Consider the following 14,600-nt stretch of genomic DNA (forward strand, 5'->3'; position numbering starts at 1 on the left):
ATTAATATATATTCTCAACTTTTTTTAAGGATTCACTCATCTTTGTGCATTGTCGTAAAGCAATTGGAACATATACACACATACAAAAATTTAAAGATGAGAAATATTTAGCTCTTGATTAAAAGCCAATTATAATTAGGAGCATTTATAACTTATTGGTTTGATTCGTACAACACGTAAATCAACATAATCTCATGTTAAAACCTGAAGTTTAGTTCTCATAAGTAATGGTTTAGATATTAACCAAAGGCGTTCAATCAATAATTTCTCTAAACCATTATGCACATAAATAATGAAAGTTTTTCAAACTCGATCAATAAAAGAATGAGATATAAACTCATCAGCATTAGCAAGATAAATTGTCTTAATTGCATGATCTGAAATTGATTATTTAAACAAGCAATCTTGCAAATGACAGGTTTCAAGTTGATAACACATATGTGATCATTTTGTAGATGCATCTACCAAAATCATATAATATCAAAATCATTCACTTGGAGGATGAATGGACCTATATTTATTTAAAAAACGTAAGACATTAAATCTCAACTTTAGCTAGTGAGTTTTTAACAATTAATTTTCATTGAGAACAAGCAACAAATGGGAATTCTTTAAATTAAAGAATCAGAAGAATGTCCATATGAATTCTCAATTAATTTTTGCATCATATATGATCCATGATGGTCTAACTGGTCATGCCAAATAGTAAATGTATTTGTTTGTATCAGTAAACTTCTGGTTTACTTTAATACGCGTTTCAATTATACTAAATTGTAACAAATTGATACTTCTACTATCATTCATTTTACTTTGTATCCATATCTAAGTACTATCATGAAATTTACTACTAGAAATGTCTAAATCAATGTGAAGTCTATAATGCTACTAAGTTAATAAATATAATTTCCAAATAATTATATGCAATATTCGCTTCAGGAGATATGTCAAAATTTTCAAATATCCAAAAAAAAATTTTAATAGAAAACTTTGAGAGTGAATCTTATTTTTCAAGTGTACAACATGTACATAACCAATGGCTTTTCATATATAAGTTTTCTTTCTTACAAGTTCTCACCAATAATATTTTTTCATGTAATTTTTTAATTGAGAACTTATTTTGAATACTATAGAGTTATACTCACATTTTTTTTTAAAAAAAAACTTGCAACTTCAGGTGCATCCAACCATAACGAGCTTAAGATAGAATTACCTTATTCTATTGCTCATAAGTAGATCTTCCACAGTAAAATATTTTGCTTTCAATCCCTTAATGGGGATGATGAAAATAGAAGATTGCTAAGATAGTCATAGTCAATTAAAATTTAATAACAAGAGTAATCAATAATTCAATCCTCTTTTGATTCAAATGAAATATAATCTTTTCCTCATTCACAATCTCAATATGAGATCCATTATGAATATATTTTAAAACCAATGGATTAACCATCACAAGATATTATTAGATTAGTTCTTCTGGAGCTTTTGACTAATTTTGTACTACCAAATATTGAAATAATATTGGTTTATATTTTCTTTTGCGTTCACTTCGGGAAATGCAATAGATTTACTAGGATGAACTTATAAATGTCCCAAAAAATTCTCTATTTCATAATCATCATAGCAAACATGAGTGGATTTCAAATCAAAATCTATCTATTCATGTTTTTCATGATTAGTGTTCAATTATAATAAACATGATCTAATAAATAAATCATAATAAAATATACATGAAGATCTTTAATATCATCATCACCCACATAAGGATTATTGATCAAATAGGAATATTTATAAAGCTTCGCAAAATCTCTATTTATAGTTATAAGAAGTATAAATGGAATAAAGATTTACTTCAAATGACTACTAGAATTTAAAGTACATCAAAACTTATCTTGATCTTGATGAATATCCACTTAATAAGATATACATAACAAATAACAAATAATTATTTAAGTTAAATAAAATGGATACATTATCTAATTTTTTGCTTTAATTAAATATTTATTTAAAAGAACATAAATGAGCCACTTGTCGCAATTTTAGCTTTTGTGTACCATATTATATAAATATATGATAAAAATATTTGAATTAATACTTTCTTGTTAATTTTATTTTCAAATTATTAAAATTAATATTAATTAGTAAAATTTTATTAAAAATCAAGATTAGTGACAAAAATTAGTAAAATTCAAAGTTAGTTGTAAAATTTAATAATATAAAAGTTGTGTAGCAAATTTAATCATATTTCTCAAAATATAATAGTAAATATTAATTAAAATAAAATAAAGTGATAAATTTCAATATTAAATGATAATATGGTGTCGAATTTGCTTTTTAACCCTAAAACTATCAATACAATAATAATTAAGAGTTTAAAATTTGTTTGGAGAAATTGTTAGAGCTCTATTGATAATACTGTCCTAATATTGGAATGATAAAAAATAAAATTAATTTTATACTTATTTAAAATTTAAAATATTTATTTTAAAAATTATCTAAACGCATTTCTGAGTTAGTTTAATTTCAAAACTAGTTACGCAATTAATTTTAAACTTTTTCTATTATCATGCAATTAAGATTGATAGTACATAATTATTTGGCTTACCAAAATTAAGTGTAATATTGCCAGAATAATTTCTACAATAGAGTTTCCTTCAACCAAAAATTATAAAAAAAAAAATTGATGCCTTTCTCCAGTGGAACTTTGTCTTGTTTGAAATTATTAAATAAGGAGGGCAATTTGGGTAATAGACCCAGACAATACAGGGACAAAGAGGTAACTCAGAGACTCATTCAATAAATTGATGCTAAGAGTCAGCCCTGTGAAAATAATAAATTTATTTATTTATTTATTCGTTTTTAACAGTGAAAAAGAAGTTTTATAAATCAGAGAGAAGAAGATTTGCAGATAATAAAGTTTTCATCTGTAAGTTCTGGAAGGTGCAAAGACTCGATCTTGAAATTTATTCTTAGAATTAGAAAAACAAAGGCAACTTGGGTTGGTTTCTCTTTTTGACATTTTTGGTTTTCTTGAGGCAGTTTCAGCAAAAGCAAGGTAAGGTTTTTCATTCTCTTTTGGACAATTAATGGAAGGGTAAGGGAAAGATAGTATTCAAAATCTTTCTTCTTGGATGAAAATATTGAAGTAGATCCCTTGGTTTTTCTTCTTTTTTGATGTTGCGAAATCTATGTAAATGGAATATTGATGATCTGGGGTTGATTTCAGTTCATTAATTAGAAGAGAAGAGAGGAGATAATTAAAGATGTCATCGTCCAACTCGCCTTGCGCGGCGTGCAAGTTTCTTCGACGAAAATGCACCCAAGAATGCGTCTTTGCACCATATTTTCCGCCAGACCATCCGCAGAAATTCCAGAACGTCCACAAAGTGTACGGTGCCAGCAACGTAGCCAAGCTCTTGAACGAACTCAACCCTTCCCAACGTGAAGAGGCCGTCACCTCTTTAGCCTACGAAGCCGAGGCTCGTCTCCAAGACCCTGTCTATGGCTGCGTTGGCCTCATCTCCATCTTACAACACCGGCTTAAACAAATGCAACATGATCTTGGTAATGCCAAGAAAGAGCTCTCCACTTACATTGGCCCTCAAGCTTTGCTTCCTATTTTACAACCGCCTGTGTTTTTTCCACAACAACATCTTGGCAACCCTTCTTCTATGATGCAACATAACATGATGCCAATGATGGGCATTCCAACGGCAGCTTCCCTTTCCCATGGGGGCCAGTTGGTGATAAGAGAACCACAACAACAACAGCAGCAGTTTTTTGAGCCTCAACAGCGAATGGCTGCAGTGGTAGCAGCAAGGGAACAACAAGATTTTCTTAGAGGATATGAACAGCAACAGCTACATCATCAACAGCAGCCAGATATGCTGAGGTTTAATAATAGTGGGTTTGAAGGGGCTGGTTCAGTCACTGCAACAGGGTTTAATCAGATAGCCGCCATGTCACCTTCTTTGGCTTTAGGGTGCTTTGATAACCTTTATCAGATTCAGCCACAAGAGCAAGATCATCCCCATCATCATTCTCATGGAACTCTTCCATTTCAATCACAGCTTTTGCTTCAGCCACTACAAGAACAACCACAAGTACACTTAAGATCAGAAAGTGAGGAGGGTACGAGTACTGGTCCTTGTTGAATAAAAAAACAAGCCTCTCTATTCTTTTCTCTGTTTGCAGATTGAATGCTTCCTATTTTTCATGGCACCAATCTTTCACTCTAGGTAAACTGTTTTTTCCCTGCCTCTTTAACTTACTGTCTATGCCTTGCCTATATTCATTTTATAAATGTTAAGGGGAAAGCTAGAAATTACTCTTTTCTTCTTGTCTAATCTATTTCCTTAATGAAATTTTCTGGGAAAATGATCAGTACTAGGAAAAAGAAATGAATGAACAGTTATCCCTTTTCTTTTAGGCTTTGGTTTAGCTTGTTTTGAAAAAAAAAATATCATGATACTTTAGTGCACTAGATTTTGTAGCAAGCATGAGACAAAAAGGAGGTGAAATAAATAGAATGGATTTTTGTGGGAATTTGGCGTAATAGATTAAATCCTATGATATTGACCTGTCCTCTGAGATTTGCTTCACACCTTCTTTGAAAGATAAAAGTGCCCTTATTAGATAGTTTCATTTTACCTACCTATTAAAGGACACTAATTTTCAATTTTCATTGATGAAGTAAATGATGCTACAGTAGCCTAGTAGCTTGTAACAATAAGAATGCATATATAGACATATTGTATGAGATGAAAAGTTGCAGTCATCAGCTTCTGCACTATCTTTCCTTGTTGGTTATGGATTTGCCATTTGTCAAATAATTGAAACGTATTATAATCTTTTTTAGGTGGTCTTGTTTTCAGTGAAAAGAAAAAGGTTGCTTTTGAGTACCGCATACTACATACTACATACAATATAACAATTAATTACTTAACCTATGTCCACCGACCTTACCCTAAATTCGGATATTAGTTATATCTTATACTTATCTTTGAATACATTCAAATATATTAAATTGCAGGTCTTTTTATGTAGTAACAATAGCTTCATTTTTGGCTGCAGGAGGATCTAATACAAGGAAATCGTTAACTTCAGAGATCTAAAAGCAGGCAGCCATTGTGGGTTTAGACGATGCGGCAGAGCTTTTATTCTTGAAACAAACAAATTAGCTACTTAATCATGCAATCATGAACTTAGAATTCTTTTTTACTGTCATGATCAACTTTGTAGCTGTTGCAACAATTAAAGGAATTTGCATATAAATAAAATAGTGGGTAGTGGCTATGTCATTTGTTGGACAAATCTCTCTGATAATAATTCCTTTTTTTTTTTTTTTGTTCTCTTCGAAGTTTCATGCAAGTAGTTTCTATTAAATATTAAAAAAATGAGTTCAAAATTTCTTATCATTAAACTTAACACGCATTCTTATTTAAATTATATTGAAAAATTGATATAATAAAAAACATAATGATTTATTTCATCATCCGATTTAGTATGTGGTACTCGGTGATAGTCTATATATATGTAATGTTAGTAATTAATTAATTTTTAAAAAGTAAAAATATTTTGAAAAATATTTTTTATATTATGAAATAAAGATAAAAAAGAGTAAGGAATAAAGAAATTGGGAGAGCAAAAATAGAACTATGAATTTTATTAATCAATGGGTTTATAGACATAAGAATTATACATGATATAAAACTCTACTAATAAACGTTGAATTATAAAATAATCATAATAGTTCCTTTGAATGTCCTTTGGTAGAGAATGTGCCTTATTAAAATCTTACTAAAAAAAAATAAAGTGCGTATTTACTCCCTTCATAACAACATCACATGATATCTCAAATTTTATATATTCATTCTTTAATCATAACAAACTTTAATCATGATCTTATATAAAAATACATATGTTAAAATCAAATTAATCCATATATTGAACAATTTCTCAAAAATTTCTATATGCTTCCAATATTCTAAATCCTTTAAGAATTTTCATATAAACTTTCATTATGTAGTGATTTGTATAAAAGTCTATAACAACACTAATTAGTCACATGCCAAATCTTTCATGAACTATCAAATTAACAAGATATCTAAAGGTTATTGCACCCACCACAAAAGAAACCATTTATAATCAATGTCAAGACTTTGTGAAAAACTTCCTTTTTCTTATTTCAGTTTTTGCAAAATTTACTCATTTGTACCCCCCACTGGTTGTATACCTTTAGATGTTTAGACTACTGGTCCAAAAAAATATGAATTTAATTCTACTCGAATTACGTTTTTCCATTTTTGGTCAATCTAATCTATGTCAATATTTCCCAACATATTTATTTAATATCCTTATTTTCTTTCTTTATTTCAATAATAGTATTGCATACAAAATTGTTGTCGGCAACTTTCTACTTTTCACGGTTCCATATTTTCTCATATTGACATAATTTATCGAGATCACTTTATTTTCATCTTTAGTTACCCGAACCTCTTTTGGAGTTTTAATGATTAGTTGTCTTAGGTCTCTTCTAAAGCACCTGCCTCCATTATATGACCATCTATATTTATTATTTTCTTATATGAGATTTCTCATATTTGGAACCAATAAATTTACCATATTTAGGCATGCATTACTTTCATTTATTCTAATAAGTTATACTATTAGGACTTCTATTCAAATCAAAACATTAGTTGATACTTGGCATTTTGTTATTCTCATCAAGTTAGTAAATGCATTTGGTAGTTAACTTGAGATAAAATGAATTATCTTTTTTGAACTTTTGCTTTAAATTACTTTCTACGAGAATCTAGATAATTATGGTTTAGTCCAAGTAATTTATTTCATCCAACTGTTATCATTTCTCTCCCCCTGATGTTGGAAAAACTTGTAAAGTCAAAGTTGTAATCATCAAATCATGTTATAATTGAATCTCGAATTTATTCAACACATTTAATAATACAAGGAAGCTCATAACTAGTGTATATTCCCAACTTTCTTTGAATACCCATTTTGTGCATTGTAATGAAGCAACTTAAGCATTTATTGCATATTCAAAACTTCACTATGGAGGTACGAATATGAGGTATGAAAAAGCTATAACACTATAACAATGTGGATATAGCTAAACCTAAAAGAAACCACATAAGGACATAACACATTAAGGAGATGGTAGTGTTTGATAGAAGAGCATGTAGTTAAAGAACGCATCTGAGAACATACCTTGGGGTTTGTTTTACCAAGACTCTACTAGGTAGACATGTAAAATCCCGCCCAATAAAGCCCTAGTGTTCGAATACTATTTATAGAAGTAAGGCATGTAGAGTAAGTTTAGAGTAGGTAGGTTTTAAATTAGACTAAGTATAAAAATTCTTTGAGTGCGTCTTCGGGCGAAGCCTGCAGTAAGTGAGCTTGGTGGTTTGGCAGACTCTTTTGAAGAGTATACGCCACTATAGTTGTTAGACAAAATGTTAAACCATTGGTGTTAAAATCTTATTTTGAAATAATCGTACACTTTATTATAATTTTATTATCCTGGTTGAACAATTTGGGTAGAAGAATGAAAATTTGGTTAGTATAGGACTAAGTTTCTATAACCTGTAAGACCAACATTTATGAAAAAGAGAGAAGTGCTTAGTTACAAAGAACGAGGGGTTTGGAGGGAAATCAAACTTATCCACTAAGTTTTTCCTACCATGTATATCTGTATAAAGATAACTTTAGCTTTTTGGGCAAGTTTTATGCTTTTTTTTGGCAACCACATTTGTAACACCCTTTACCTGTACCCGAGATCGGGACAAGGTACGAGGCATTACTATATATAGACAGGGCATTTTTAAAACACATGGGTCATCAAATTTCATTCCAAATTAAAACCAATCAAACAAAATCATATTGTATTTATTATGGACCTACGAGGTCCAAAACATACATTAAAAACTATCCAGGAATAATCTGAGAACTTAAGAGAATTCTAAGAAAATTTCTAGGGTTGAGCCTCACACGCCCGTGTAGAGGTAATGCACACGCCCGTGTGCTTTGGGACACACCTGTGTCCCTTACTCGTGTGGGATTTCTAAAATTTATTTTTTCATTTCGAACCTACAGGGGTTTTCACTTGGCCGAGCAGAGGTCCGTGTCCTTCATACGGCCTAAACACGCCCGTGTCCTTACCTGTGTCCAAAAACCTATACATTTTGTTTATTACGTCATCATTTATTTAGGGATACACGGCCATGGCACACACCCGTGTGCTAGGCTGTGTCCTTTACACGGTTGAGACACACAGCTGTGTCTCTACCCGTGTGTTTACTACCATGCAAACTGACTTAGAAATTTTCGGTGTAGGGGACACATGGCTGAGCAACACGCCCAAGGGGCTGGCTATGTGTCACACATGGCCAAGACACATACCCGTGTGTCTACCCGTGCGGACCTTTTTTGAGGCTATTTTCCAAGCCATTGGTCACCCTTAATCACTCATACATTCAAACACACTTTACAACATGCAACATGACATATTTATACACTCAAACATTCCACCCCATGGCACTCTCACATCTTCATAATGTCATCTTATTGCGCCCTCATTTGTTACACCATTTAGAGGCATTCTACACCCATTTCATGCATTATTAAACTTATTACCATAACCTCAAATTGTGTATTCATGCACATAGTCATTTTAAGTCATTAGGTCATCCTTTAACCTTTAGCACTTAATCCACACTTTACCATACATTTATCAATCAACAACATACCACATCATTATCATGCATTCACCAAGCAACAACATATCCTACCATCAAGACACTAACACATGCATGCATGGATAATTAGATTAACCCAAATGATCAAATATGAGCCATATCACATGGCCATTACAAAAGAATCAGCATCATCATCGGCCTTCACACATTGGCCAAATAACATGACACATATCACAAAATGACTAAATTCCTATACATGTCATACTCAAAATAATAATTTCACTACACCCAATAGTCTTTTGATGGTGTTATCGAATACTCCGACAGCTTTCGATCCCCGAGCTAGCTTGGCGAAACAACAAAAGATGGAAAGAGAAGGGAGTAAGCATTAAAACTTAGTAAGTCCATATACAAATAATATGTAAAAGAAGTAAACAATCAACATGTAAAAACATGGTAACATATGCATAAAGATTTTTTTCCATTCAAACCTTTTTGCTTACTCATCATATGCTCATACATACTTACTCATCTTAAATCGATCTTTATCAAAGCATTACTCATAGGTTTAGCGTATGTACCTGTACTTATCGTAAAGGATCGATAACCATACCTCTTTCATATGCCCTCTTCGGGACTTTCATTATAATCGTTACATTACTCATTGAACACTCGGAATACTATTGGATACACGAAAACCTTGCACATAAATGCCACATATACAAACGTAGCCGAAGATACCATATAACATGTAACACATCCATAATGAAATTGGACCTCTCAATGATCTCGGATGTTACATGAATCACATCCATCATGAACTCGGACCACTCAACAAGCTCGGATGCTGGCATCCATAATGAACTTGGACCTCTCAACGAGCTCGGATGCTACATACCTCACGAACTCAGACTACTCAACGAGTTCAGACTTCTTAGTTCCTAGTGACATGTCACTTGTATCCTAAACTATTCCTAAGGTTCAAATGGGATTTTCCTCACTTGCATATAGTATCTCCATCGTACTTGCTTGTAACGTCGTGGTTAACGACCATGATAACATTAATGCTTTCATAACAATCAATAGGCATATAACTCATAATTACAATAAAACATTTATCACATCATATTAAAGCATTAAAACATACTACAATACCAGATTATTTGCACATGTACTTACCTCAGTACAAAAAGATGATAATCGAGCCTAGTCGTCGTATACTTTATTCTTTCCTCGATCAAGTCCCGATTCATGTTTTTCTTGATCTATAATGTCAAATTTAACTTATTTATTATTCACATTATTCAAACGGGTCCATAAATCATACTTTGCAAAGTTACATTTTGACCCCTAAACTTTCACATATTTACGATTTAGTCCCCAGGCTAGTAAAATGAAATGCATGCATTTTCTTGATTACCCAAGCTTGGTTGAACCTTTTCTATGCTTATATCAGCCCATATTTTCTTTTATTTCACATTATTACTACTCACTTTTACACTTTTACAAACAAGTCCCTTGTTTAGGTGTTTTCACTAAAAATCACCTAATAAAAGATGTTCATCACGCATCAAACATTCATATTCCTCCATAAATTATCAAAATACAAGCATTTCATGCATGGGTCAATTTTCATACATGAACCCTAGCTCAAAATATAGCTAGAAATTGGTAGATCATGTTACTAGGACTTCAAAAATATAAAAAAACATTAAAAATGAGGCTAGGGAACACTTACTATTAAGCTTGGAAATGTTAACAAAACCCTAACTATGGTGTTTTGTGATTTAGGCAGCCAAGGAGGAAGATGGACACATTTTTGGTTTGATTTTCCCTTTTTATTCTTTTAATTACCTAATGACCAAAATGCCCTTAGGGTTTCTCTTTCCAATTTTTTTCTATGCATGTCCATTTTTGTTCGAAATTTTAGAAATTTCTCAAATTGCTAATTAGGACCTTCTAATTAATAATCTAATGCAATTTCATGCTTAAAGCTTCTAGAATGCAAGTTTTGCGCTTTATTTAATTTGGCCCCTAAAATGCAATTAGACATTTTATGCATAGAATTTCTTCATGAAATTTTCACGCAAGCATGCATTCATAACATAAACCTCATAATAATCATAAAATAATTATTTATATCTCAGATTTGTGGTCTTCAAACCACTATTCTGACTAAGCCTTAATTCGGGATGTTACAACTCTCCTCCTTTTAGGGATTTTCGTCCCTGAAAATCTTACCGGTAAAAAGGTTTGGGTATTGTTTCCTCATAGCCTCCTTGGGCTTCTATGTAGCCTCTTCAACCCCATGTCTTTGCCACAAAACTTTCACAAGAGTAACACTTTTGTTTTTCGATTATTTGACTTCTTGATCCAAGATCTTAACAGGTTCTTCACCGTAAGTCATGTCCGGTCTGATTTCAACTTCAGTCGGTACAACCATATGTGAAAGGTCGGATCTATACCGGTGTAACATAGACACATGAAACACATTGCTAATCTTTTCTAATTTAGCCGGCAAAGCCAATCGATAAGCAACAAGCCCTATCATTTCGGTAATATCATACGGTCCTATAAAACGAGGACTTAACTTGGCTTTTCTACTGAATCTCAAAACCTTTTTCCATGGTGATACTTTCAAGAATACTTTGTCACCAACTTGATGCTCAATTTCTTTTCTTTTCAAATCCACATACGACTTTTGTCTATCTGATGCCTTTTTCAAACTATCACGAATTACTTTCACCTTTTTCTCAGTCTCCTTAATAAAATCTACTCCATGAATCTTATTCTCCTTAAGCTCAGTCCAATACAACGGTGTATGACATTTACGTCTATACAATGCTTCATAAGGTGCCATCTTCAAACTCGTCTGATAGCTATTGTTATAGGCAAATTCAACCAAAGGTAGGTACTTTTCCCAACTACCTTGGAATTTAAGAACACAACATCTAAGCATAACTTCAAGTGTCTAAATTACTCTCTCAGATTGTCCATCAGTCTGTGGATGAATAGCGGTACTAAAATTCAACTTTGTACCCAAAACTTCTTGTAACTTCTTCCAAAATTGCAAAGTAAATCTCGGATTCCTATCCAAAATAATCGATAAAGATACTCCGTGAAGTCTCACAATCTCAGAAATATACAGTTCAACTGACTTATCAAGTTAATAATAAATACGTATCGGTACAAAATGAGCCGACTTAGTCAGTCTGTCAACCACTACCCATACGACATCTTTCTTTCTCAGTGTTAACGGCAAGCCTATCACAAAGTCCATAGTAATTCTATCTCATTTCCACTCGGGAACTAAGATAGGCTGAAGTAAACCTGAAGGTAAATACTGTTCGGCCTTTACTTGTTGGCATATCAAGCATCTCGACACAAATTTAGATATATCTCCTTTCATGCCATTCCACCAATACATTTTCATTAAATCATTATACATTTTTGTGCTACCCGGGTGAACTGACATACCTCCATTATTGGCCTCATGAAAAATATTCTGAATCAACTCAGCATCCTTCAGAACACAAATCCTTCCACGGAATCTCAGACAACCATTAAGATCTCTCTGAAAATCAGATTCACTGTCCGACTCACACTGAGCTTTCTTGGCTTATAACTCTTCAGCCTCTTGAGCGTTACAAATTTGTTGAAGAAAAGTCGGTCTAGCTTTTAACTCTATTGGAATAGCACCATCATGAGATAGGGCTAGCCGTACGTTCATAGCTCTCAAAGCAAATAAAGACTTTCTGCTTAAGGCATCGGCAACTACATTTGCCTTACCAGGGTGATAATATATCACAAGTTCATAATCTTTTAACAATTCAAGCCATCTTCGCTGCCTCAAGTTGAAGTCCTTTTGAGTCATCAGATATTTAAGACTTGTATGGTCTGAATAGATATGGCATATCTCCCCGAATAGGTAATGTCGCCAAATCTTCAAAGCAAATACAATAGCGGCTAACTCTAAATCGTGCGTAGGATAGTTCTTCTTATGAGGCTTCAGTTACCTCGAAGCATAAGCTACCACATTTCCTTCTTGCATAAGTACACAACCTAGTCCATTCAAGGACGCATAACTGTAAATCACAAATTCTTTCCTTGATTCCGGTTGTACTAACACTGGTGACTCGATTAAAAACGCTTTCAATTTCTTAAAACTTTGCTGGCATTTCTCTGTCCATTTGAACTTAACGTCCTTTCGTAGCAATCTCGTCATTGGGGTGGCTATCATTGAAAATCCTTTCACAAATCGTCTATAATAACCAGCTAGACCCAAAAAGCTCCTAACTTCAGTTATGTTCCTCGGTGGCTTCCATTCAACAATAGCAGAAATCTTATTGGGATCAACTCGTATACTGTCCCCGGAAACAATGTGGCCTAAAAACCCAACCTGTCGAAGGCAAAACTCACTTTTTCTAAACTTGGCATATAACTGTTTATCCTTCAAAGTTTGTAAAACAGTTCTCAAGTGCTCGGCATACTTTGCCTCATTTCTAGAATAAATCAGAATATCATCGATAAACACCATAACAAACTTATCTAAATATGGCCGAAAAATTCTGTTTATTAAATCCATAAACATGGCAGGAGCATTTGTTAACCCAAATGGCATAACAAGAAACTTGTAGTGGCCATACCTCATTCTAAAGGCAGCTTAGGCATATCAGACTCTTTCACTCGTAACTAGTAGTATCCAGAACTCAAGTCTATCTTAGAGAACCACGTAACTTCCTTCAGTTGATTAAACAATTCATCAATCTTTGGAAGAGGATACTTATTTTTTATTGTCACCTTATTGAGTTGTCGATGGTCAATGCATAATCTCATAAAGCCATCTTTCTTTTTCACGAACAGTACAGGAGCACCCTACGGCGAAAAGCTTGGTCTCACAAAACCTTTATCGGTCAGCTCTTGCAACTATGGCCTTAATTCTTTTAGCTCAGTTGGGGCCATCCTATATAGAACAATAAAGATGGGTGTCATTCCTGGAATTCACTCAATACCGAATTCCACTTCTCTAACTGGAGGCAAACCCAAAAATTCCTTTGGAAATATATCCTCAAACTCACACACAACCGGCATTGATTCGATTTTCAAATCGGATTCTTTTGTATTCAATATATATACCAAATAAGCTTCATACCCCTTTCTCAAGTATCTCTGAGCAATCATTGAAGAAATCATCATTGACGACTTATTTGTATCATCTAATTCAACCCGAAGAATTTCACTATTTTCACATTTCAATTACATAACTTTCTGACTACAATTCACTATAGCCTCATGTAGTGTCAACCAATCCATACCCAGTATGACATCAAATTCGTCAAACGGCAACAACATCAAGTCGGCCGAAAAATAATGATCTTTAACCATTAAAGGACATTTCTTACATACTTTATCAACTATCACATGCTTTCCTAACGGGTTAGACACCTTAATTACAAATTCTATAGACTCAACAGGTATATTCATACTAGATTCCAATTCCATACACACATATGAATGAGTGGAGTCAGGGTCTATCAAAGCAATAACATTAGTATCATAGAGAGAAAATTTACCAATGATCACATCAGGAGAAGTTGCATCTTCGCGTGCATGTATGGCATAGGCTCTAGCCGGAGCCCTAGCTAGACCTCACTATTGTATTTCGTGTCACATTCTTACTACCAGACTCATTCCCATCATTTCTCGAGGGTCTTCCCCTAGAAGCTGCGTCAGTCGATCTTGGACTCTGAATTCTTTCTTTCTCTATCCTCTCAGGACAATCCTTAATAAAGTGGTCTAGAGAACCACATTTAAAACAAGATCCTTCACTCACTCTACAATTGTCAGAATGACACCTACCACTGTGCGGACATTCAGCCTTGGAAGGTT

General features: G+C 33.2%; 1 protein-coding gene across 1 annotated transcript; it reads left to right on the forward strand.

The window, feature by feature from the left end:
• Positions 1-2,827: 2,827 nt before the first annotated feature.
• Positions 2,828-5,310, forward strand: LOC108478471 (LOB domain-containing protein 36). The gene is made up of 3 exons (XM_017780930.2): positions 2,828-3,052; positions 3,224-4,235; positions 5,071-5,310. The coding sequence occupies exon 2, from the start codon at positions 3,261-3,263 to the stop codon at positions 4,149-4,151; it is 891 nt and encodes a 296-aa protein (XP_017636419.1). The 5' UTR covers positions 2,828-3,052; positions 3,224-3,260; the 3' UTR covers positions 4,152-4,235; positions 5,071-5,310.
• The last annotated feature ends 9,290 nt before the right edge of the window (positions 5,311-14,600 follow it).

The sequence above is a fragment of the Gossypium arboreum genome, chromosome 12 (assembly GCF_025698485.1).
Source record: "Gossypium arboreum isolate Shixiya-1 chromosome 12, ASM2569848v2, whole genome shotgun sequence".
NCBI lineage: Eukaryota > Viridiplantae > Streptophyta > Magnoliopsida > Malvales > Malvaceae > Gossypium > Gossypium arboreum.

What these genes read in the sequence shown, in the direction of transcription:
- LOC108478471 (XM_017780930.2), top strand. Translation starts at nt 3,261, where the DNA reads ATGTCATCGTCCAACTCGCCTTGCGCGGCGTGCAAGTTTCTTCGACGA.